General features: G+C 45.1%; 1 protein-coding gene across 9 annotated transcripts in view; it reads left to right on the plus strand.

Moving 5' to 3' along the window:
- ADAMTS9 (ADAM metallopeptidase with thrombospondin type 1 motif 9) overlaps positions 1–26,229 on the plus strand; it is a 163,251-nt gene continuing 137,022 nt past the window's right edge. For 4 of the 9 annotated variants that reach the window (XM_034998581.1, XM_034998586.1, XM_034998585.1 and 1 more), the window contains exons 1-3: positions 1–490; positions 1,097–1,485; positions 6,773–6,935. In XM_034998581.1, the coding sequence (XP_034854472.1) occupies positions 376–490; positions 1,097–1,485; positions 6,773–6,935 (667 nt within the window). In that variant the 5' untranslated portion in view covers positions 1–375. Of the gene's footprint in view, positions 491–1,096; positions 1,486–6,772; positions 6,936–9,253; positions 9,388–26,229 lie in introns of those variants that run through there. The other 5 variants (XM_034998583.1, XM_034998589.1, XM_034998588.1 and 2 more) reach the window with 4 other exon arrangements.

The raw sequence follows: 26,229 nt of genomic DNA on the forward strand, positions 1-26,229 counted from the left end.
CAGCCCCCCATTCAAGAAGCCGCTCCGCTATCCCCCGCAGCACAGGGCGCCCGGCGCGCCTCGGAGCGCACGTTCCGCGCCTTCTCCCGCCGGCTCCCTGGACATTATGCGGCCGAGCAGCCGAGCCCCAGCCCTCCTCCTCCTCCGGCTCCTCCTGCGGCCCGAGCGGCTCAGCTCTCGGCAGGCGGCGGCGTTGCTCAGCCGAGCGCAGACGGGACCCTCGCGGCGAGACCTCAGCGACTCCTAAAGTCAAAAGTTGGCGGCGGGCGCCGGGCTCCGCGCGCTCACCGCGGCCGCTGCCTCGCGTCGCCGCCGCAGCCAAGCAGGGCAGGAGGGAGGGGGGGTGGGAGCCACGGGGGAGGGGTGGGGAGCACCATGCAGTTTGTATCCTGGGCCACACTGCTAACGTTCCTGGTGCGGGACCTGGCCGAGATGGGGAGCCCAGACGCCGCGGCGGCCGTGCGCAAGGACAGGCTGCACCCGAGGCAAGGTAATGAGGCTCCGGCCACCGCGACCCGTCCGCCCCAGTCGCCACCTCCCCAGCTTCTGCGTCCCACATTGGGCACCCCGCAGCGGAGGCCTCTCTCCTTTTCCTAGAAAGAATTATCTCCGGCTGTACAGCCTCTCCCTTCTTTAGGTCACTCCCAGTCAATTTCTAGAGAGAGCCGCTGTAGAACAAACTTCGTCTCCCCCACCCCTCTTTGCCTGTAGTTTGATCTTTCCCCTTCCCCACCTCCATGCCCCAAACTATAGTTACTTAGTAACTGGGGGTAGCAGATAGTGGCATGTTTTATTTCACTCAGGGTATTTGTCCGAATCTGAAATTATCTTATGTATTTTTGACTTGTTCACTGTCTGCTTCCGAACAGTGTATCCTCAGAGTCTAGCATAGTTCCTGGCCGTTCCTGGCACTTAGTAGGTGCTCAGTAAATATTTGTGCATTGGCTGAGGGTGAAGGCATTGACTCAAATGGGCAAAAATAACTGTTGGAAAATAACCCAGGACAGAGCCCCCTTCATTTTAAATTAAAACTTGCGGGAAATTGGCTTGCGGAAAATGGAATTATTGGTTCATGTGTCTCTGCTTTTCCCTGCAGTGAAATTATTAGAGACCCTGAGCGAATACGAAATCGCGTCTCCCATCCGAGTGAACGCTCTCGGAGAACCCTTTTCCACGAACGTGCACTTCAAAAGAAGGCGACGGAGCATTAACGCTGCCTCTGACCCCTGGCCTGCCTTCGCTTCCTCTACCTCTTCCCAGGAGCATTACCGCCTCTCTGCCTTTGGCCAGCAATTTCTATTTAATCTCACTGCCCATGCCGGATTTATCGCTCCAAGGTTCACTGTCACCCTCCTCGGGACGCCCGGGGAGAATGAGACAAAATTTTATTCCGAGGAGGAAGCGGAACTCAAGCATTGCTTCTACAAAGGCCATGTCAATACCAAGTCCGAGCACACGGCGGTCATCAGTCTCTGCTCAGGAATGGTGAGTTGGTGTGTGCCCCCACCCCACCGCTCCCCTCCCGCCTCTTCACCCGTTTCTGGAAGGCTTAATTAATTGCTCTCTAGCCTAGGACCCTCACTGCGCCGAGTTTCCATCCTGGCTTTAAATATCCGCTAGAAACTCCTTTGCATCCTGAGGTTTGGATGACAAGCCCAGTGCGTGTGCTTACTCTAGAGAAGCGCGCACGCAGGGGGTTCGGTATGTTTCGGAGCTTTCTAGAGTCCGAACTCGGCTCCACTGCGCTTTGCCCAACGCTAGTAGGCAGCTTGGAAGTCGGCTTCCAAATTCCCAGAGTTGTCCTCCCTTGCAGCAAACCCTGCTGCCCAGGAGCGGAGCAGCTGAGCGCAGGGAGGACCCGATTCCTTACTGGCGCGTCTTGAGACAGGGCTGTGGGCTGAGGATCCCCAGCCTCTGGTATGGGGAGTTCCTTCTGTGTGTCGTGGAGGGCGGTGCGTAATCTAGAGTCCCGGCGATTTCTCTGGGCCTTTTTTCACGCGCCGGGAACCCTGAGGCTCAACAGGATTGACAGGGAACAGGTCAGTCCCAGGAACGGAAGGGTGGGCCGAGGGCTCCGGGGGCGGGGAAGAGGGCGGAGCCTGCTCCGGACGCTTTGAATTAGGGTAGAAACTGGGAGTGGGGGTGTGGCGCAGTCCGACTCTGCACCCTGCTGGCGGGGTGGCCCCAAGAAACAGAAATAGTGGGGGAGAGGCTGGAGAAGCCGCGTGTACGAGATTTCGGTACTTCTGGGTTTTCTGCCACGCATAGGGGCTCCAGAGAATCGAAATACAGGTCCTACAACGCACGTTTCCCTGGAGAGAGAGGGCGAGTAGGGGCGGGCTGGCCACCTCCCTGCACTGCAAAATACGCACTTAGCAGGTTTTCCGAGCGGATACCTTGACCCCCGCCTGACCTCCCCCCCCCCACTCGCTCTCCACTTGGTCCCAGATGGCATCCGCTTTTTACCCCCCACCCCCACATTTGAAGACCTGCTCTAAAGTTCTGGCTGGAGGGAAAGTGGTCCTTGACTCTCCCAAACAATGTGCGTTCCTGCCAGGAACGTGTGACGCAGAAACTTTCCTGGGTCAGGTTCTCCCAGCGCAACGCGATGTGTGCACTGCGCCCTGGTGATGCGTTTACTCTTCCCCCGAGGACCCACATTCCCCCGTCACCTTCTGTAAGGGGAAGCACAGATACTTACCCGGGGCACTCGGTTGCCCCTTCCGCGTGCGCTGTTGGTGGTGGATTCAGTGTCCCCGGTCTGGATGTCGCATCCATCTCCACTATTCTACGGAAGGGTCGGAAGGGTCCGGTGGGGAGCGAGGCAAGCCTGAAGACTGGGACAGGGAAGGTTTTAGCCTGCTGGGATACGGGAATTGGGATTAGCCTCTCCAGCCCCCAGCAAAGCGCCCGGAGCTGTGGCTCGCTGTTGAGCTTGTTTGGGGGTGGGCGGAGACGGCAGTTTGACGCACGGGGGGGTAAGGGGGTGCTGCAGTGAGTCATTGCTGCCCCAAGACCTAGGGCCAAAGCGCAGGAATCCTTCCATTCTTCAAAAGGTTGTGGTCAGGGTGGGCATAAGTCAGGCACTGGACCCCAGGTCATCAGAGCGCCCCTAGATCCGAAGATTATAAACCCCAATTCCAGAACCTTACGGATGGGGCAGGGACTGTACATAAAGTTTGTAAACAACCTTTACTCCTCCTCCCTCCCCGCCTCCACACCCTGCTGAGTGGCCCCAGCAGTTGTATAAATACTTTGCTGCGCAGGACCTTGATTTCAGTTGGCAATTTTAGGTGGTAACTCACGCGTGGATCTGCAAGTGGTAACTCTCTTGGGAACTGAGGGCCAGGACTTCAGAAATGATTGTATAGACCGTGATAACCCCCTTCGTATTGCATTTAATTGGCAATCTGCCTCTTCCGGGAGGGAAAGGTCCAGAATACATCTTAAAAGATAAGTGCACTAGGTGTCTCTATCTTCAGCGATTAATCTAGCCCCCAAACCCTCATTCCCTTTGTCTTCCTTCTGGAATTTTTCTTTCTTCCCAGGACTTCCCATTACCAGTTCTATACCAGTAATATCAGGACGTACCTAGTGCTCCCCCCGCCCCAGGAAATCTTTCACTCTATAGAGTGAATCTAAAAATGCCAATCTACCCCCCCCCAACACACACATACACCCTCCCCCACCAGTTATCATTTTCCCTGAGTTCGATCTTAGCTGTGTCTCTCACCTGGTCTGAACCAGCTCTACCCTAATTCTCGACCTCTTTTACTTCTCTGCTCGTCTCTCATTTAGTACTGTTGTCTAAGAAATATTTCCATCTGGCTTTTCCTCCTTCAGTCTTCCTCTCTAATCCCTGCCACACACTGCTAACAGATTAAGGATGACTAGGTGCAAGGTCACATTACTTCCCTGTTCATTCACCTTACCTAGTACTAGTAGCTCCCCACTGCTTAGAGAACAACTACTAACCCCTTCCTCTGACAATTCAGGCCATTTATGATGTGCCTTCTCATGCCTTGCACACCCACATGCCACACTCTTCTCTCAGGCTTTCGCTCCACCAATCCTGTGTATCAGTCCATCTGCTTTTGTTCTTTCTCTGAATTTCCCTCCCATCCCAGTCCTACCTCATTGCCTTTGGGCCTTTGGGTTTACTTGGTCATCTCCCCCAGCATCACATGCTCCAATCCTACTTCTCTTTTAAAGTGTAACTTACATAGCTTCTTCCCCAGGAAAACTTGTCCTCCAGACTGCTCTCATCTCTCCTCCTTCACAGACATTTGTCTGTATCTTTCTTATGATGCTTAGTATGCTCTCCCTTGTATTACAGTTATTGGTACACACGATCTATCCCTCTCCTTGGCAGCAGGGTCAGCATCATTTCTCTCCCATGTTGGAGTCTTGTGTATTGTACTTAGTACCTATGTTGGAATAAATGGTCACTGTAGCCAAGAAAAGATGACTCTTTGATCAAACATCCATTAAACATCAAACTTGTGTTCTGTGAATCGACAACAAAATTAATTGGGCATCATACAGATAACATTTCTTAGACTCTTATTATGCATCTTGCACTACAAAAAGTACTTTTTGTGTGCATTATCTCATCGCATCCAAATCCTCACAACAGCCCAATCCTCAAAACAACCCATTTTACAGATAAGGAAGGACACTGAGGCTTGGAGAGTCAGGGGCTTGCTCAAGGTCTCCTAACTAGTAAGTGGCAGAGTTGGGGTTCCCACACTGTCTTTTTGACCCATGCCCCTAACCGTGGGCCAGAGACTGGATCTGTGTTCCTACAGAGACCTTTGACGTTCCTTTTTAAAAAGGTACTGGACTAAAGTCAGGATACCTGAGTTCTAGATTCAGTACTGGCACCATTCAGCTGCTTCTGTATCACTGAAGAGGAACTTTGGACAAGTCACTTCCTCCCTTTGGGCCTTAGTTTCCCCTTTTGCTAAATAAAGGTGCCAGATCACCCCCAGAGGAGCTCCCAGGTTCTTCCCCAGTGTTTCGGGCCTATCTCTGGTAGATTTCACGTGTAGTAAGCTTCCTGCTCTGTGCTCACAGAACACCAGAGTTGTATATTTAAAACAGAGAGGGGTGCCTGCATGAGAATAAATGGGTTAAACCACTTCTTCTCTGGGGAAACCAGCTATTCTTAGTCTGACGACACCAGAGCTGTCCTCCCTTTAAGCCAGCAGCTCATGAATCACGCGGAAGGCTTTTTTAAAAATATAGATTCTAGACCTCACCCCTGGAAATTCCAGATCTGCAGGTATGGGGTAATGCCACAAATCTCATTTTTTTTAAGTCCCCAGGCAATTTTGAAGTTTAGATAGGTTTGGAAACCCCAGTGTCTCAGCCTCGTGCTTCCCAAACTTTATTGTGCATGAGAATACCTTGGAGTGCTCATTAAAGTTCAGCTCCGGCGGCCCTACCCACAGAGATTTTGATTCAGTAGATCAAATTTAGGGTGCAGCGTGATTATTTGAATTTCTAACAAACTCCTAAGTGTTGCTGATACAACTCTGGTGTTCAAGGACAGTCACATCCATTGTGTCTAAGGGAAGGTAGAAGCGCTCTGCTTTTTTTTACAGCCCCATTGAGGAGCTTGATTTCTTCCTTTAAAGAGTGCCCACTGCATTGCATGGGCAACTTTTTAGTGCTCTTGGATGTGTGGTTTGGGTGGTTTAACCCTGAGGCATCGTTTACCATTTGCAGAACTTGTGGGTATGTGGGAAGGGCGGAAGGAGTTACCCATTTCAAGGTGCTTACACACATTGTATCCTGGTGGTTAGAGACTAAGACAGCAAGAAAGCCACTAAGGTGTTCTAATCCCTTACAGAGTGTCACTTTGCTAAGCACTTTCCAAGCAGTATCTCATTTAGTCTGCACAATAAGCCTTTACATTAAGTACTTTTGTCCCCAGTTGACAAACAAGGAAGCCAAAGCTCAGAGCAGTTAAGGAACTTGCCCAAGGTGGGTGGGTAAGTGCCAGGGCTGGGACTGGAACGTAGGGCAGCCCGATTCCAAGCCTTGTACCATTTCACTCCCTATTGCAAAGGGAAGGGGTGTGCAGAGACTCATCTATCAGTGTCACAGGTGGGACCACCTGGAGTGCCTGTGGTCGGTCTATGCTTTCTGAATTCGAATTAATAATAAGGCTTCCACGGGTCAGCTTTCCCCTCTGTAGGTCACACTAGTCCCTAAGTTTCCAGGCTATCTTCACATGCAGAAACACTCTCTTGGAACAGCCTGTGAAAGTGAGTATGATTGGGACACCTGGGTGGCTCAGTCCTTAAGCGTCTGCCTTCGGCTCAGGTCATGATCCCAGGGTCCTGGGATCTAGCCCCGCATCGGGCTCCCTGCCCTTCAGGAAGCCTGCTTCTCCCTCTCCCACTCCCCCTGTTTGTGTTCCCTCTCTTGCTCTGTCTCTGTCTGTCAAATAAATAAATAAAATCTTTTTTTAAAAAAAAAGAAAGTGAATATGATTAGAATTTGGGCACCAAGGAAGGATTTCTTAGAGACAGATTTGCATAGCAGGTATAATAAACTAGAGTCAAATCAAGGAGAAGGTACTGACCTGGCAGAGTGAAAATAAACCGCTTCTCCGAATAGGTGGGCAGTGAGTTCAGTTTCAGCAGCCCTCATGGGGAAGGGCTTGGGGGAAATGCTACCCTCTCTCCTTGGCAATGTTCCATTTTTTTCCCCTCCCTGCAGTTGAGTTCTGTGAAATCAACCTCTCATCTCTCTTCATTTGCAGCTGGGTACATTCCGGTCCCACGATGGGGATTATTTTATTGAACCACTACTGTCCATTGACGAGCAAGTGGATGCAGAGGAACAGAACAAACCGCACATCGTCTATCGGCACAGCACCCTGCACAGAGGGCCCTCAATGGGAAGGCATGCGTGTGACACCTCAGGTATTTCCTTCCTGCTCAAGCAGAGCCCCCAGCTCTGTGAGATGGGTCAGTGGCAAGACTACAAAGATATACCTCTTTCACATGCTGCCAAGTGCTACCGCTTGCATTGTCTTTTACTCAGTCTTCAAGCGAGGTAGGTATTCCCCATGGCACAGATGTGGAAGCTACAGAGAGTGTAGTAACTTGTCCAAGGTTGCACAGCTAAGAACCAGGAAAGCCCCGATAGGAGCTCATCTGGCTCCAGGCTCACTGTGGGCAAAGCTGCCTTTTGTTGAAGTTGCAAATTTTTTTGGATTTGGCTTTCGTAGTGTCTTCCGGCTCTCACAGCCCTATCCTCAGTCAGCAATGGCTTGTGTTCCCTGGGTGTCTTGGTGTTTTCTATTCACTTGGGTTGGTTTTTTTTGTTTTGTTTTTTACCATGTAAGGTTATGAAAAAGTGAAAAAGTCTCATAAATGGAACTCAAAAAAATTTCTTTGTGTTCATTGGGGTTTTTCCTATCAACATGAGTTTTAGCTGTTGTTCTAGGGCTTCAGGAAATAGCAGAATAGAAGTTGTGGATTGTGCTGTCAGGTTTCAGTCAAATGCGTCTGTGCCCACCCCTGGCTTTCCTTCCATGCTGGACACATTCCTTGAGGCTTTGTGCTGACACGTCTGGCCATTGTCAGGGCTATGTCATTCTGGGCCCCTCCGAAAGCTTATGCTTGTGTATGTTTCTCAATCTACAGCCTTGAGGCAACCTTCCACTGTCTTTGAAGCCTGGGTACTTTCTCTCTGATGATGGCTTGACACTAGAAATTGTCCCTCAATTTGGTCCTGTTTTAGGATGTTTGTTAGAATACTTTTTTTTTTTTTTTTATTCTTAAACTTTCTGTTTCTAAAACTTTGTACTTCTCCCTAGTCGGTAATTTTAAACGTTGCTTCTCCGAATTAGGTAACTTTTCAGGGTCTTTCTGGCATCTCCAAATAAGACCCGAATTCCAAACCAGCAGAGGGTTTCCTAAAATGCTTCCCAAATGATCACTTGTTTCATCTTATATCTGTATCAGGTTCTTCATCTGTGACAGACTGTCGTATCCTATTCCCTCCTGGAATTATTTCTGAATAAGGAAAGGTAACATTGGCTGCTTATAATCTGGAATAGTCAGATCAGAGGGTTTAGCATTGTAGCCCATCTAGCGCTGAGTTCCTCCTCCCAGGACTAAATGGAATATAACTGAAATATGATGTCAGTTAGACTCACTAAAGAGCCAGGGGGTGAGATGGGGGGCAGGGGGAGCAGTGTACTCAGAAACCATAGTCCCAGGGGCTGGCATGGCACCAAGACTGCCAGCTACCAGTCAGTGTGATGGCAAGATGTGTACCGCATTTTTTTGGACCATGCTAGTGAGAAAATTGTCCTTTCCTTCTTGACTTCCCAAATCTGAATTAGCAAATGCTTATTTTATATATGTGGGTAAACCTACATATAGCATGTGATAGAAAGGAAACGTGATTGCTCCCCTTCTATCTTATTAATATATATTCAGAAGATACTCCAGTAGTATGTTCATTGGTCAATTTATTGAACTACAGCACTTTGTGATAATCTTTTGCCCTAAAGTGGTAGCAAACCAACATTTTTTTTTTTTTAAACTGCCATTTATTAAGGTCCTACTTTATACTGGCAAAGCGCAAAGCACTTTACCTACAGGACTTTACGGGATCCTTACCACAACCCTGTGGGGCAGGTACCATTCTTAGCCCCATTGAACCTGGCAGGGGAGCAGAGATGAAGCAACTTGCCCCAGACCTCCCAGCTACTCCATAATGACAGCCCATGTTTGTCTTATCCCATGATCCATTTTCTCTGTGCAGGTGTGATGTGTATGTGTGTGTGTGCGTTGGGTGTGACAGCGAAGGAGAGAGAAGTCTTACTTAATGCTCTCATTCAAAAAGTCCTTAAAGTTCTTTTTTTTTTAATTAATTACCTAAGTCAATCAACATTTGATTTTCTGGGCTAGAGGGTGAGTCATTGTCAAGTCCTGTTAAAAACACAAAGAAAAGGGACTCTGAAAAGGTGAAGATGGAGGACAACAGAAGATGGCTTAATTTTTCAAAAAAGTTATTTGGGTTCCAGTCCTTCTTGGTATTGGGGCCTTTATGTGCCACTGTCGAAGTCACTCGTGCCAACTCTCAGTTTTCCTTCAGGTGTGTCCTTGCCAGTGACCAGTATGGCTGCCCTTCCTTCACCCCATGTGATTAATCAGGAGCTGGCAGTCTTGATTGGCTCTTCCAAAGGTTGCTGCTGGACTCTGCCACTCTGGTTTCTCTCTTCCAGCTGCTTCTGCACCCCTTCTTTGAATACAGATGCAGGAGGCTCAGAACAGTTGGAAAGAACTTTGGAATATGGCACAATTCACCAGCAGCCATTACAGGGATGGACCAGCAGGTCACGGAAACATCCGAAACCAGGTAGCCTGTGCACAGGGAGTGAAAGTAGGTGGGGTTGGGGGGGGGGGGGTAGGGGGTGCGGGCAGAAGTCCCTCTGGCCAGAGCAGAAAATATCCTCTACAAATATTAATCCAGTCAGCTTCAGGGACTTCCCCCCAGAGCAGTGGTTGGTAGCCAAGGGTAAACTTTAGAAGTATCCTGGGAACTTCTTACAAATACAGGTTCTTTAAACACACACACACACACACACACACACACACACACACACACCCTCCCTCTCAGGCTAGCGAGAATGAGCAAGAATCAGTGGGTTTACTGAGTGTTCCACTTAACCCAGAAGTTCAGCCAAATGTGAGAGTCCCTGCTAATGTAGGATTTAAGGCAATAACCACTATCCTTGGCTTGCCACTTGCTTTGCGTTCTTCATCACTGTTTTCTATGTCTTATAGACTGACAGAAGATTTTCTGGAGGAAACTGTAGTAGTTAGCTCTAGGCCAACAGGCTCATTCTGTACAGATGAGCAAACTATAGTCCTGGAACGTTAAGTTACTTATTTCCAGGAGTGATCAGCTCTATATACAACACCAACCCATCAGAATTTAAGATTGCCCTCGCCTTGGAGCAGGCCCCTGCAAGTCCACTACTGAGCTGAGTATGACCCTTAGCTGCTGGAAAATGGGATCCTGCCCAGCACTAGGCACTATGGCTGTTATGCTCTTGCCTACTGATGGATTGAGTCCTGCTCATTTCTGATTCTTGATGTATGTCTGATTTTCAAAAACAGATTCTGAGATAATTTACATTAAAACGACACGTGCAGAAGGAGTCTTATGTAGTGAAAATTGCATGGGTTTAGAAGGGAGTCAACAACTTAATTTATTCATTCATATGTGCATTCAGCCGTAGCTTATTTCCAAACTCCTCTGTGCCGTGAGGATAAAACCAGGAACCATCTTTATTCCCGTCAGCTGTGTGACCTCAAGCACATTTAGAGCATAAAGTAAGAATAACACATACCTTTCAAGGGTGTAGTTAGGACCAAATGAGTATGAAATAGTGAAAGCTCCCAGGACAGTGTTTAGCAGATGGTAGACAATCACTGAATGGGAGATTAAAAAGAAGAGTCATGAAAATAGAAATTGAAACAACACAGCAAGGAAAGGAAAACTCAATGCCAAAACCCAAAGCTGATCGGATTCCTGTGCTTAGCTTAGAGCTTCTTGGTAACCAGGTCATAAAGGGCTTATGGGACTTGCCCAAGGTCACCCTGCCAGCAAGTGAGGGGGCGGAGAGCCGCCTTCTCTTTGCTTATTTTCTCTGTACCTAATGCAGCACTTTTTTTTTAAAGATTCTATTTATTTGACAGAGAGAGAGAGAGAGGTCACAAGTAGGCCAACAGGCAGGCAGAGGGGGAGGGAGAAGCAGGCTCCCCACCGAGCAGGGAGCCTGATGAGGGGTTCGATCCCAGGACACTGGGATCATGACCTGAGCTGAAGGCAGACGCTTAACTGACTGAGCCACCCAGGCGCCCTCATTGTGCAGTATTTTAAAAAATTCATTTCTTGCAAGTTTCTCTTGGCCCAATGGCTGCCCTTCCTACAGTGTCTCTGTTTTGCCATCGTTGGTTACGTCTGGGTGTGTACGTTTGGGTCAGTTGAGTGGATCTGCATTTATTTGTGATTTTCATCCTGTTTGTAAGTTCCTCAGGATTCAGGATGGGGTGTGGGATATCTTCTCTTTCCTGCGGCATGCCCTTGCTACTCCTGTGTCCCCAACACAGTGGGTCCTCAGTAGAGTTCATTGAGCTGCCTTGCCTGCCTCTCCCCACCCCAGGGGGGCGAAGTGGCTGGCGCAGTGGAGCCATTCAGGAGAGTTTATTGCTTTTATAAGCCACTTCCTGCTAATCCTTCACATTGCATTTCCAGATGAAACCTCAAGTTCTGTCTCACAGACACTCTCTGTTTGACCCTGAATTTTGCACAAGAGGATTTAGTTGTTCTTATCAGTGAGATAGACATGCTTCCTGGTAGGTGAGAGAGAGAAAGGCAGGGGGGAAAAGGCCAACAGAAGGCTATTTTGTTTGTCTGGGCCTAAAAGACTGTCTTTTTCCATTACTAGAATGTTTCTCTCACCCTCCCATCTCAGCAAGACCTGCTGGTTTTTTGTTTTATTTAAGGCATTTAAGAATTAAGTACTTGTTGACCCATCGATGCCACTTCTAAAGAAATAATTGGACAATTGTGTAAAGACGTTTGTGTGAGAATACTCAGTATGGTGGTGTTTATTATAGCAAAAGGCTGGAAACAACCTAGGTGTTCTTCAGTAGGAGGATAGACCAATGATTTATGAGGGATACATTTGATGGATTCCTATGCAGCCATCAAAAATGATCATACACATTTATGTTAACACGGACGTGTGTGTGTGTGTGTATATATATATATATGTATATACACATCTTAAGCAAACAAGCAAGTCATGAACAAGTATATGGTATGATCTCATTTTTTAAAAATGATAGCTGTGTTGTGGTACATGTGTGTTTAAAGAAAAAATATGAAGCAATATGGATAGAAATATTAAGAACAGATTATTTCTGGTTGGCAGGAACATAAGCAACCTTTTTATTTTATATTCTTATATTTTTGCCTCAATTCTATAATCGTTTTATAATCAGAAAATATAGTTAAAAAGAAATGGATCATGGCATACGGTTATTTGGTAGCCTCATGGCACTTACGACCAGGGACCAGCAGTCAAGCCATGATCCCCTGCTTTTTTTTTTTGGAATGAGATAATCTCCGTAACCAGACAAACAAAAATCCTGCCTTGTATCTGCTTCTTTGGGACAATGGGGCTGGTCAAAGCTGAGGCTCCATCTCAACCCTGCTAAATTGCCTTGTGCATGTTGGACTGACCCTGGGATTACCGTGGCTTAGTCCCCATTAGGCATCAGGCACTGGAGACTCGGTCCGTGAGAATGTACTGTGACTTGTTGATTGGCCTCCTGAGGGTGCAGTCATAAAGGCTGGAAAATACAAGATGATAATTAAAGACATTTTTTGTTAGGGTCTTCTGTGCGTTTGGGGTCACTGTGCTACAGACTTTCCATACATTATCATTTATAATCCATTCAACAACACTATAGGTTACATACTATTACTCTTATTTTACATTTGAGAAAATTACAGCTCAGAGAGGCTGAACAACTTGTCCAAAGTCACACAGCTAATAGGAAGTGGGCCTGACACTAACCCAGATCTAATTCCTGTGTGCTGTCCTGTGGGCCTGACTCCACAGAGAATACAAATGGAAGCCACCAATTAGAAAATCCTTTTCACTTGAGTTTTCAGAGTGTCTTATGCTTTCATTTAATGGAGTCCCTAGATGATATCATCAATAGCTCACGTTTGTCGAGCACGTATTGTGTGGCAGGCACTGTTCCAAGGGCTTTACATGGATTGTATATTTTAATCTTTACCCCAACCTACATTTTGCCCTCTGCAGAGAAGTCCATGAAGTTGGTTTGCCCGAGGACACAAACCACAAAAACATACCAATTTCCACAACCCTTTTGTCCTGGTCTACTCAGAGGGTTTTTTGCTCTGCACTTTGTTGATTCGTTTGCATTCATATATGGATTGCTTTCAAGGCAGGATTTCTAATATGCTTGCCTACAATTTGATTGGATTGGAGGAGGGCTCCCTGGTGCCCGAAATTCCCACCAAGACTAATGACTCGCTGAGGCCTTGCAGTCTCCAGCGGGCCTCTGTTGGAGGGTGTAGTTGTTACACATTAACCTCTGGGATCCTATTAATAATTTAGCATAGATTAGCTGATTAGATTAGCAGCCCGATAGCCAGGCCCAAATGGAGTGAGAGACAGTGAAGGACAGACCTCTGAGGGGGGGGTTTAAGTAAACACTTCTGGGATGACTGGAGGGTTCCAGGCTGTGACAGAAGCTCTGGGCTCAAGCAGGTCAGTGGTTGTTGGCTAATTAGTTACTTCTGTGAGAAGCCAGCCTGCCTACACCTTCCCACACACTTTCTGGATCTTCACATCTTTCCTTTAGCCATTCAGCCTGTGAGCAGAAGAACAGGCAACATTGAAGGCCATGTGCTGAGCAGTGTGAAAGCCCATGCTGGGTTACTTTGTTTACTCCTGCAACTGCTCTTTGGGAGGAGGATGCCCCAGTTGTTCCCATTTACAAATAAGAAAGCTGAACTGGGAAAAGTGAATGAACATGTCCACAGAGTGTAAGGAAACAACCAGCCCTCAAACCCAGAGCTGATTTCAATCTTTACAGATAGTTCCATTCGGGGCTTATTGTTTGGGCTTCATGCCCCGTCCCTGACCCCTTTTTGTTCCTCAACAGTCTTTATACCTTTTTTCTCTTTTTTATGTTCTTCAGTGACTGTATCTAATAAATAGTCAACATAAGCAACTCCCAGAAGATTACTGTTTTGAAGAACTGAATTATTGAGCCTATTTCCTCAGCTTTATCTTCTTTGTGGCATTTCTATAAAAAAAGATTCCTTTTATTAAACATTAGCGTTAGTAGTGCAATATTACAGCAAAATAAAGGAGAGTAGAAAAGAAACTTCTAATACAGGAACTGTTTTTTTCTTTCATCTGTGCTCATTTATTTGCTTAACTTTTTTCATCATGTCTTTAAAAACACATGTTATGAAGACCATCTTTAAGCACACATACATACATAGAGGCAACAGTATAATGAAACCCCATAAAAACACCATCTACACTTAATGATAGCAAAGACTTTTCCATGTTTGCTTTTTATTTTTTCTTTTTGCTGGAGTGTTTGAAAGTAAACGTAGGTATCGTGGCATTTCTTGTCTAAACACTCCCATATACATCTCTGAAAAACGATGCTATTTTCTTATGTAACTGTAATGTAAATATACCATGCTGAGCAAAATCAGCAATAACTGTTCCACATAACCTACACAGTACATATGTTAAAATTTTCCTAATTGTCCCTGCAACACCTTCTTAAAGTCCATTTGTTTAGAGTTTGATTGAAATGTGATCCGTACATTGCAGTTGGCTGTTCTCTCTCTCTCTCTTTTTAAGATTTTATTTATTTATTTGACACACACACAGAGAGAGAGAGTGAACGCAGGCAGAGGAAGAGGGAGAAGCAGACTCCCTGCTGAACAGGGAGCCTGACATGGGGCTCGATCCCAGGACCTTGAGATCATGACCTGAGCCAAAGGCAGACGCTTAACCGACTGAGTCACCCAGGCGCCCCAGCTGTTCTGTGTCTTTTTTTTTTTTAAAGATTTTATTTATTTATTTGAGACAGAGAGAATGAGATACAGAGAGCATGAGAGGGAGGAGGGTCAGAGGGAGAAGCAGACTGCCTGCCGAGCAGGGAGCCCGATGCGGGACTCGATCCAGGGACTCCAGGATCATGACCTGAGCCGAAGGAGTCGCTTAACCAACTGAGCCACCCAGGCGCCCTGTTCTGTGTCTTAGGTAACTTTTCACTTGGCTGCAGTGTCATCCTTGTTAAATTGCTATTTTTCTTCCAGTTCAGATTTGCTCCCCATGGTCTTTTTTTCCCCTTCCACTTCTTTTACTCATTGATTCATCTTTATCATTGTATGGTCAGGCCACCTTTGCAGTCATTTGGAAGAGCAGGATCAGGCCTAAACCCAGGGCAGGTACCAAGTACAAAGCTACCAGGAATGAGCCACTTATCAGAGTAATTTCATTGAGCCCCAAAAGTCAGCGTGGTTAGGTTGGTTTTTGACCTTTTATCTGGAGTACCTTGATAACCCTCTTTCTTCTTCTTTTTTTTTTTTTTTTTAACCTACCCATAGAAAGATTGTCAATGTACAGTATTTACTAAGACTGCTTTATCTACCATTCAAGGATTTCACTCCCCTGCGTTCTGAAGCCCCTGAGAGTCAGTTTGCAACTGGGAATTGTAAAGTGGCCGGTTAGGTTTGGGCCTGGAATTAGGACTCCTTGTTGTATGCCGTGCTTCCCTGCCTCCTCCCTCCAGCACTTTTGGTAAGCTTCTGGATTCAGAGATACCATGAGGGCTCCCTGCTTTACTCTGAGCCCTGAATCAGGGCCTTTCTGTGTCACCTGTCATCAATACTGGTTGTTCCTCTCACTTCGCTTCAGAGAGGTTGCTTTGAGAAGGAGCAACATCAAGCCAGGGGCAAATGTTGGTAAGATGCTTCCTTATTCATTGATCCCCATCCCTCATGGGACATTAGAATCAGAGCAGGGTGCTGAAAATGCAGTTGGCCTGTGGTGTGGAAAAAGTTCAAATGGATGGGTTTGGCCTCAGAATTTCTCTGTGATGATTTTTTTTTCACAAATCTTTTCACTTTCCATTGATATTTTCTAGTGTTTTCTTTCCATTTCTCTCTTAGGTAGAATTTGCATGCAGTAGCAGTCATGCTTTCTGATACACAGCTCTGCAAGTTTTGGTAAATGCATATAGTCATGTAACTATCATCACAGTTCAGAGAGAGAATCTATTCCTGGTGTCCTTGGCAGCCACCACCTATTTTCTGTCTCTCCGGTTTGGGCTTTTCCAGAAGGCCATATAAATAGAATCATTAAGTCTAGGGCATTTAAGGATTATCCACTTTGTGGCCTTTGTCAGCAATCTATCTTTTTTTTTATTGCCGAGTAGTGCTCCATTGTATGGGTAAACAACACTTTGTTTATCCATTACCCGATTGAGGGACAAAGTTTTTGGCAGCTACAAGTGAAGCCACTAAAAACGTTTGCCTACGGATTTTCGGGTGAACATAAGTTTGTTTGTTTTTAATTGGGTAAATACCCAGAAGCGAGATTGCTAGTTTATATGGTAAGTGTATGTTTAATTTCATAAGAAGTTGTCCATCTCCTTTTCAGAGTGACTGTACCATTTTGCAGTCCTGCCAGCAGGATATGAAGGTGCCAGTTTCACTTGGTATTGCCAGTATTTTGTGTATTTTTGTTTTTTTAATTTTAGCTGTTCTAACAGGTGTGTAGTGCTATCTCATTTGGATTTCCCTAACGACTAATAAAGTAAGCATCTCTTCATATGCTTATTTGCCATCCATGTATCTTTGTGAAGTGTCTGAGCAAATCTTTTACCCATTAAAAAAAAAAAAGGAATGTTTATTTTCTTATTATTGAAGTTTGAAAGTACTTTATATATTCAGGATACAAGCCCTTTATCAGATGTGTGGTTTGCCAGTGTTTTCTCCCAGTCTGTGGCTTGTCTTTTCGTTCTGCTAATTTGCACACACTTCTTTCATACGTGGCTTCCCTACTCTCTTGCACATATTTTGGGCACCGTGGATGTCATGCTGTCCTGGGATGACAAGGCAGCAAAGCATAGCAGGAATTGCAGTATGGAGTTTGTCCGAGACACAGGTGCAGAGAGATGGGCTAGGAGAGGCTTATTTAGAACTCGTTACTCAGAGCCATTTTCTGTGCCAAAAGAAAGAGATGCTGCTGCTGTGTGTATTTCTGGTTGGCATCTAGAAACACAACTTGCAATTTCAAGCCAGTGTCCTTTATGGGGGGAATGTGTTTTCTTGGCTCATGGGTGAAAAGAGTTACAGAGGGAGCCCTGGATACGTAAGAATAACTGTTCTTTGGCACGTGTGTGCTCGCAGGGAGAGAAAGCCGAAGGGCGGTGAGACAGAGGCAGACACAGAAGAAGTTAGTAGTGTGAGAGTCGGCCCTGTATGACCACACGCTCCTGGGGCAAGCGGAATGGGACACGTGACGCCATTAGTCCCAAGTTCCTATTCTGTGCTTTGGGGGCCATATAGGCTTTTCCAGATTATGCCCTGTTTTTTCTCTTTTAAGCCACTTTCCTGATTCTCACATTTGATGCTATTCCCCTGTAACACATTAGAGTAGACAGAATGGGAATGGTTCTCAGTAACTATGATCTGTTTCAGCAGGTCCAGAAGAGAACATTTGTGATAAATAATGGAGGTGCACACCCCGCAGCTCCCTTCCCGTTACTGAACCTCAGGTGCCACGCACCTCTTTTCTGGGGGTCTCCCTTTGCTGTGGAGTTATTCTGTCTCCTTCTACCCTCCCACCGTGCCCACTGTTTGGTTATTTCTTTGATACCCTCTTTAAGAGTGACAGTGACCAAGACAGGTAGGCTTGATCCATTTTGAATCTTAGGACTTCATTTTTCAGCATTATTCACTTTCATCTTGTAAAAGGTAAGAACTCACCAATTTTTAATACTGGAAGGAACTTTAGAGAGAACTTCTTTTCCAGTCCCTCTTTTTATGGATCAGAGGATCAAGGCTAAGCATTTTCGAAGGGATTCATCATCTCGGTGCTAGGGCGAAGGAAGAAGCAGGCCCTGAACGCAGGCCTCTTACTTCCCAGTCCTGTGTTCTTTCCAAGCTGCTAATCAAGGAGAGGCTGTCCTCGGAAGCAGTGATGATGTTCCCAAGTGCAACTCATGAGATGTGGGAGGACCACTGGATTTATTTTATGTGTAAGGATAATTAAGAATAAACTAGTGAGCTCCTTTAAGGAGCTATTTCCATGCCATAGAGAAAGGTATCAGGCCTTTAATTCATTTAGGGGATTGAAGTTGCCATAGCCACAGCTGAATTTAAAGCAACAAAATATCTGAGCTGGGCCCACTTCCTGGTGCTGCAGGAAGGTGGCCTGTGGCTGCATAGGATTCCCAGTGGTTCCCCTTGTAATCAGATTATAATATGTCCCTGTGACCCCTCATTTCCGTGGTGGCTGAAACACGGACGTGAGGACGAGAACGGATTTGTACTCCAGGCTGTGGTGGGTAAACTAGTCCTCAGCCGTGTGTAAACTGGGAGACATGTATCAAAGGAATGTGGGAGATATGCTCCCTAGGAGTTGCTTAGAAGCCTTTTTAAAGAGTTCCAGCGCCAACTGCTCTTTAATCTCTGATATGGGAGTGATACCTCGGACCCCCCACAGGCACCACATGGAGCCTGGGGCCACCTACAGCTGCCGTGAAGTGTCAGATAGCAGCAGGCCCCGGAGCCACTTCATTTCAGCAGCCTGAAGGGGTGCTCAGCCTCAGTCAGGAGACACCCTAGCCAATGCCCCTAGAGCGTTTTGCCCCGGCCCTGGTTCCCCTGGTTCGTTACTTTATGAGTATAAGGTCACTTCATCCTCCCCACCACCATATTAGAGAGAAACTATTATTATCCCCATTGCACAGATGAGGAAACTGAGGCACAAAGAACTTAAATGACTTGCCTGAAATCACACAGATGGAATGTAGGGAAACTGGGATTTCAATGCAGGTCCCTCTGAGTCCCAAACCTAACCTCATCAGGAATAAGCCTGTTGGATCCAGTGTTCACTCTGCAAACATCTAGAATGTACCATCCTAGATGGTGGCCGGCAGCCCCATGTGGCTTCTGAGCCTTTGAAATGTGGCTAGTGCCACATGTTGAAATGATAACATTCTAGATATATTGGGTTAAATAGAAAATATTATTAAAATTAATTTCATCTGGTCCTCTTGGTGTTTTTAAAATGTGCTACTAGAAGTGCTTAACTTCCATGTGTGACTCACATTTTATTTCTCCTGGAGAGTGTGGCCCAGAAGATCCCATACTTTGTCACCAAGGGGCCTGGGAGGCGGCCATCGAAAGCGGCCTGCAGGTCATGTGGGGTGGCCATGGGCAGCCGGCGCCCCACCCGCCAAAAAGGCCAACCTCCCCTTACTGCTAAGAGATGGAATGAGTCACAACCAACATTCCCACAAAAGTATTTTGCAGGATCTTAGTAGCAAAACCAAACAGTCTCTTAGTGAAATGCAGGCCTGGGTATGTTCAGCTTGTTACACTACCTCAAATAGATATTCTTTAACTATTTTCTCAAGTTAGTTCAAGTGTGCCTCAGTTTCCTCAATTGGAAATGGATATCAAAGTCCCTACCATATCGGGTTGCTGTGAGGAGTAATCTGGTTGATCCACAGAAAGTGCTTAGAAGAGCACCTGACGCAGAGGAGCCCACTCAACACATGTCAGCCGTATTATTATGACGGCAGCCCCTTGTTACCGCTTTAGTTGAGTGAGATGCAAGCTGTTGACTGAGAAAGGGGGAGCAGGACCTTTGAGTATAGTGCCTGAGTCAGCAAATTTGACCACCCTCCCTTGGGTGGAGGCACCCACCCCCTGGAAGATGGTGGGATGCCCCTCAGACATGCCTCCCACCACCCTGACCCACAACCAACCACAGCCCCTTGAACTCTAACAGAAGCTTCTCGAGTGTTTTATTCCAGTGACATCACCTCCTCACCACCCCCCAACACCCGGAAAGGAAAGCCCCTCAGTACACTTCTCTCCATCTCATTATCTTTCCAGGACTGGGTCAGTCCCCACTACCTACCTGCCCTGTAAGCCAGCCAAGAGCCCATCGGTTTCCCAATTACATGGTTAAACAAATGTAAACTGGTTTCTTTCCTGCAAGACTTCTTGGAGGTCTTAAAATGCTAATGAGCATGGAGGAAGTCCCAGATGTAAATGCTGCGTGGAATATTTTGCAAACTTCCATTATTTGTTTTCAGAAATACGTTCTGGAACTACTGTTCCATAAACCACTCTCAGGGAAACGTCATTCATAAAGGTTCTGGCCAGCTAAAAGGAGTCTCAGCAAAATCTCTTCCACTGCTGCCCTTTGCACGTACCCATTCCCTGCTAGTGCTGAGCATGGAGCATCACTAGACCCCGGGCATGCCACTTGTTTTTTCCCCAAAGCTCACCATGTGTACAGAGAAATGGGTTTGGGAACATGACCCTCATGAGCATTTAGGGATTCCCTGTTGTTTTTAAGGCTAGCAAGTTGAGGACCCTGAAAAAAATGAAACCTTGGTGAGTTTTCATTCTTATAGGACAGTTTCCCCCACAAGCTCCTTCCCCACCCACTTGCTGGAAACTCATTGTTCTTTATTATTAGAACATTCATTGGTTTTATGGCTGTTTTGTTTTTATGTCTTACCTTTTTCTTTTTCCCACACTGTGCTTGTTTATCCATCTTCCTCTGGTCCCAGTAGACTGCGTTTTCTCGCCTGCGGAATCCCTGTCTGAAGGCGTCATTAACTCTGAGCATACCTGATTCATTGCAGATCTTAGATCTGACTAGAACAAAGACAGCCCAGGTCTCTACTCTGGGTTCCCTTGTACATTGTCAGCTGTCGGAGCCGTAGAGAGGTGCAAGCGTTGGTGTCATGTGTTTATGTCCAATTCCATCTCAGGCTGCGTCCTGTCCCGGTCAGCCCGCGTGAGCACATTCCTGGCCGGGAGTTCCCGGGAGGCAGGGACTGCATCTCCCTCCCCCACTTCCCTCTTTTCCTGTAGAAGATTCTTTCTGAAATAGCATTGTTTTATGTGAGCAACCTTCATATCAACATCTTCAGTCCTACAGATTGCACACGACTACTTCATGGATCCTTCCCGTGTGCTTTGCGCTGAGGGCATTTTGCATGCCGTCTCTTTTATCCTCACTGTTAACCCTTCAAGGAGCTGTTATTATCCTCCTTTTACAGATAGGGAAACTGAGCCTTTGAGGCAGAAAGGGGTAGCTTAGAGTAGCACTAGGGCAGGGCCACCAGCCTGGGCTGGTCCGCCTCCAGAAGCCATGTGCAAAACCACTTGGGATTCCTGTCCAGCTTCCTTCTGGCTGTCAAGCCAGGGTGGAGCAGAAGGGGGGGCCAGTCTTCCCTTGGGTTCTGTGCTGTGACTTCTGTGCCCACTCGGACCGTGCGGTCACAAGGTGGCTCAGTGCCTTAAGGAAGTTCAGTTAAATTTTGATAAACCTTATGAAAATAGAGAGCAATAATTAACTTCCCAACTGTTAAAGTTAACATTTGAATCTCCTTAGCCAAGGCCTGGTGGATGTCAAACTCTCAATGAGTAACTGCTGAATAACAAGGCCTGGATGTTATTTTCTAAAATGATTCCAGTTATTTAGTAATATAATATGCATTCGATTACATGGCAATGTGACATGAAGCTCATTTAAAATATTTTTTACCAAAAAATAACCAAATGTTACAGTTTGTTGTTGTTGTTTACTGTGAGGTTTTAAATAATGAGACCATCTTAAATTTCTATTCTTTCTTTTTAAGGATTAGCCCCAAGTTTTATTTTTGTTTTGTTGTTGCTGTTGTTTATTTCCACTTATCTAGCTCAGTACCCTGCATAAAACTGGTGTTCAAGAAGTAATTTTTAAAATTCAACTTATAATACATAAGGAATTTTCTTTTTTTGAGATTTATTTATTTATTTTAGAGAGAGCCCATAAGCAGGGGGAGGGGGCAGAAGGAGAGGGAGAGAGAGAATCTCAAGCAGATTCCCTACTGAGCGTAGAGCCCATGACCCTGAGATCACGACCTGAGCCGAAATCAAGAGCCAGTGCTTCACTGATTGAGCCACCCAGACGCCCCAATATATAAGGAATTTTCTGTACGCTTTGTTATTTAATTTTCAAGACCACCTTAACATAGCAGCAGAAATTTATATGCCATTTAAGAGGTCAGGGGAACTGAGATCCAGAGAAGTGACTTAGAAAAGATCATTTAAGGATATAAACAGTCTACGTCTTTAGAATTGTTACCGTAATCCAGAAAAATATTTTTACGCTGTCACTCTCCCTGAAATGGTTCCTTTTAGTTCAGACTTTATGAGTTGGAAAAAGGAGAAAACATAACACTATTTATGGGTTGCTTCCTATTTGCTGGGCACTTTATATGCATGATCTCCAACTATTCCTCAGAGCAAGCCTATGAAATAGGTAGCGTTCTTTTTTTTTTTTTTTTTAAAGATTTTATTTATTTGACAGAGAGAGACACAGTGAGAGAGGGAACACAAGCAGGGGGAGTTGGAGAGGGAGAAGCAGGCTTCCCACAGAGCAGGGACCTGATGCGGGGCTCGATCCCAGGACCCTGGGACCATGACCTGAGCCGAAGGCAGACGCTTAACGACTGAGCCACTCAGGCGCCCCTAGGGAGTGTTCTTATCCAGCTTTCTAACTGGGAGAATGGAGGGTGAATGGGAGTCAGTTATTTGCCCAAGGGCAAAAAGGGCTTGAAGCTTGCTCCCTTCGGAGCATGAGGTGTCAGAACACTGTGCTGGTGCAAGCATCATTGCTTCTCCTTACTGGTCAGCAAGGCCAGAACAGTTGTAAAAGCCAATATTAACTCATCTTTCTTTTTTTTTTTTTAAAGATTTTATTTATTTATTCATGAGAGAGAGAGAGAGGCAGAGGGAGAAGCAGGCTCCCCACCTAGCAGGGAGCCCGATGCGGGACTCGATCCCAGGACCGTGGGATCATGACCTGAGCCGAAGGCAGACGCTTAACCATCTGAGCCACCCAGGCGCCCTTAACTCATCTTTCTGATAAACAGTGTTACAACTTGAGTGCCTCTGATGAGTCCTTAATGCCACGGAGAGCTGTTCAACCTGCTTAAATGTGTGCACCTGTGCGTGCCGCAGTGCAACTTGCAAAGTGTTGCATTTTTCTCTGAATGCAAATGTGCATTTAATTTTTGGAGGTATCACATGCTTTTTTGGGTTTTCGTGGGTTTTTTGGTATTAAGTCTATTTTTTAGAGCAGTTTCAGGTTCACAGAAAAATGAGAGGAAGGTACAGAAATTTCCCATATATCCCCCTGCCCCTACCTATGCATAGCCTATTATCAGCATCCCTCACCAGAGGGTACGTTTGTTGCAGTTGGTGAATCTACATTGACATATCATAATTATATCATATGGTTGTATCGTAATCACCTGAAGTCCATATTTATATTTTGATTTCCTCTTAGTGTTTTATATTCTGTGGATATGGACAAATGCTTAAAATGACATGTATCCATCATTATGCTTTCATACACAGTATTTTCACTGTTCTGAAAATCCTTTGTGCTCTGTCTATCCATTTCTCTGTGCCCCAACCTCTGGCAACCATGGATCTTTTACTGTCCCCCTAGTTTTCCTTTTCCAGAATGTCATATAGTTGGAATCATACAGCGTAGAGCCTTTTCAGATTGGCTTCTTTCACTTAGCAGTATGCAATTAAGGTTCCTTCATGTCTTTACGTGGCTTGCTAGCTCAGTTCTTTTTAGCCCCGAATAATATTCCATTGCCTGGTGCTACCACACAGTTTATCCATTCACCTACTGTGGAGGACACCTTGGTCGCTTCCAAGTTTTAGCAATTATGAATATTAGCCATAGACATCCATGTGCAGATTTTTCTGTGAACATCTCCTCTGGGTAAATACCAAAGAGCATGATTGCTAGATCATATGGCGTGTTTAGTTTTATAAGAAACTGACCAACTGTCTTCCAAAGTGGCTGTACCATTTTGCATTCTCACCATCCTGTTGTTCCACATCCTTGCCAGCATTTGGGGTTGTCAGTGTTCCAGATTTGGGCCATTCTCATTGATGTGTGGTGGTATCTTAATGTTGTTTTAATTTGCATTTCCCTGATAATATATGATGTTGAGCATATTTTCATCACTTTTTTTGCCATCTGTATATCTTCTTTCATTCAACATGCTATCTTAAGATTGGAACTAGGACAGGTTGCTCATAAGTTATTTAGGTAACTAAATGTAATTAATTTTTGAGGACTCCTCAAAGGAGAACAACCTTGAAAGAATGATTTCCTACTTTTAAGCATCATATTTGAAGTCTAAGAAGAGGCAAGAGAATGGTGCAGCCATTTGGAACATAATATGGCAGTTCCTCAAAATGGTAAACACGGAGTTATTATATGACCCAGCAGTTTGACTTCTAGGTATATACATCAGAGAAATGTGAACATGGGCACACAAAAACTTGTATGTGCATGTTCATAGCAGTATGATTCAATTGAGTTGTTAAACCCAAGTGCCCACCAATTAAAGAGTGAATAAATAAAATGCGAAAGAAGCCAGTCACAAAAGGCCACATATTGTAGGACTCCCTTGGTATGAAGTGAGAGAATAAGCAAATCCATAGATAGAAAACATAGGTTAGTGTTTTCTAGGAGCTGGAGGGAGAGAGGTAATGGGGGAATAACCACTACTGGGGACAGGATTTCTTTCTGGGGCAATAAAAATATCCTAAAATCAGATCATGGTGATGGTTGCACAACGTTATGAATATGTTAAAAACCACTGAATTATACCCTTTGAAAGGGTGAATTTTATGGTTATATAAATTATCTCACTCTGTCTTTTTTTTTTAAAGAGAGAGAGGACAGGGAGGGGCTGAGGGAAAGGAAGAGAGGGAATCTCAAGCAGACACGTGGAGCCCGACACGGGGCTCAGTCTCAGGACCCTGAGATCATGACCTGAGCCAAAATCAAGAGTAGGACGCTTAACCAACTGAGCCACCCAGGAGCCCCTATATATTATATCTCAATAAAAAGTACTGATATATGTAAAGCTATGTGTGGGGGAAAAAAAAAAAAAGGAAGAGCAAAAATACACAATTTGTACTGTGATTTCCACCAGAGTGAAATTTCATTATGTAGATAGCCCATTCTGATAAAACTGTTCCAAAGCTGGGGCACCTGGGTGGCTCAGTCGTTAAGCATCTGCCTTTCGTCTCAGGTCATGAGCCCCGCATCGGGCTGCCTGCTCGGCGGGAAGCCTGCTTCTCCCTCTCCCACTCCCCCTGCTTGTGTTCCCTCTCTCGCTGTCTTTCTCTGTCAGATAAATAAATGAAATCTTAAAAAAAAAAAGAAAAAAAACCTAATAGCAAAGTTTTGGGCATTGCCAATTTGAAACACTAGCCTCAATTCTATTATGCTACAAGGTCATTAAAGAGAAATGTGGATGATTTTCATTTTATCTTAACACCGTATGTCCCTTGGTGGAAATTATTCTCTGTTGTTATAGATTCTATTCAGAGGCAAGAGAGTTGAGTAGGTATACTTTCTATATTTATATAGAAGTTATAGTTTCTATATTTTCAGTTCTCAGGAAAAATGTTCATGCGTTTGTAGCCATTGTGAATATTTGAATCTTTAAAGCTCATACTATTTTTAATGTTAAAAGTTGCCTGTTAAAATGGATAATGTGTTTGAAATTGGTTGAGCTAATTAGGTCGTTAATTAGGATTCTAACTCATTAGGATAAAAGATCAGACGGGTAAAAGACTGAGAACTATTATATATTAGAAGATGTTTTTGATTCTGAAGAAGTAATTTTATTCCTGCTTTTTCATGCCACCTAAAGTAGACTGAATTATTTCTCTGATACACAGATTACTTGTGAATGAAATGTCTTCCAGGTATATTAGAACGTACATGCATTGTTCTCTGTTATAAATTGTAGTCTTTCTGTGATTAATGCCTGAATTTCTTCAGCTTTGTTACTTAAATAAGTAACCCTTGTTTCTAGTTAGTGCCTGGATTCCCATTCAGATATTCCCATGTACAAGTCCCCTCTGGTGAGTCTCTGAGAGTATATTTTTCCCCGTGAGTGGTCAAAAAAGAGTGAATACGGCATTTCCTGAGTGTTTTTCTCACTGTAGTTGTACTTTTCTCTAACTAAACCTGATAAATAAAAATATTTATAGAAGACCATAAGTAAAGATTATTTCTTTTTCACAAACTGATATATTTTCTTTTTTAAACAGCTTTATTGAGATAAAATTCACATACCATACTATTCATCCACTTAAAGTGTCCAATTTAATGGCTTTTGGTGTATTCACAGATATGTGTGACCATCATCACCATCATTTTTAGAACATCTTTATCACTTGAAAAAGAAACACTGTACGCTTTCGCTACCAACCCCTCATATCACCACCCCACCTCCAGCAACTAATCTACTTTCTATCTCTTGATTTTCCTCTTGTGGA

The sequence above is a fragment of the Mirounga leonina genome, unplaced genomic scaffold (genome assembly GCF_011800145.1).
Source record: "Mirounga leonina isolate KUSES-001 unplaced genomic scaffold, KU_Mleo_1.0 Mir_94, whole genome shotgun sequence".
In the NCBI taxonomy this organism is placed as follows: Eukaryota; Metazoa; Chordata; class Mammalia; order Carnivora; family Phocidae; genus Mirounga; species Mirounga leonina.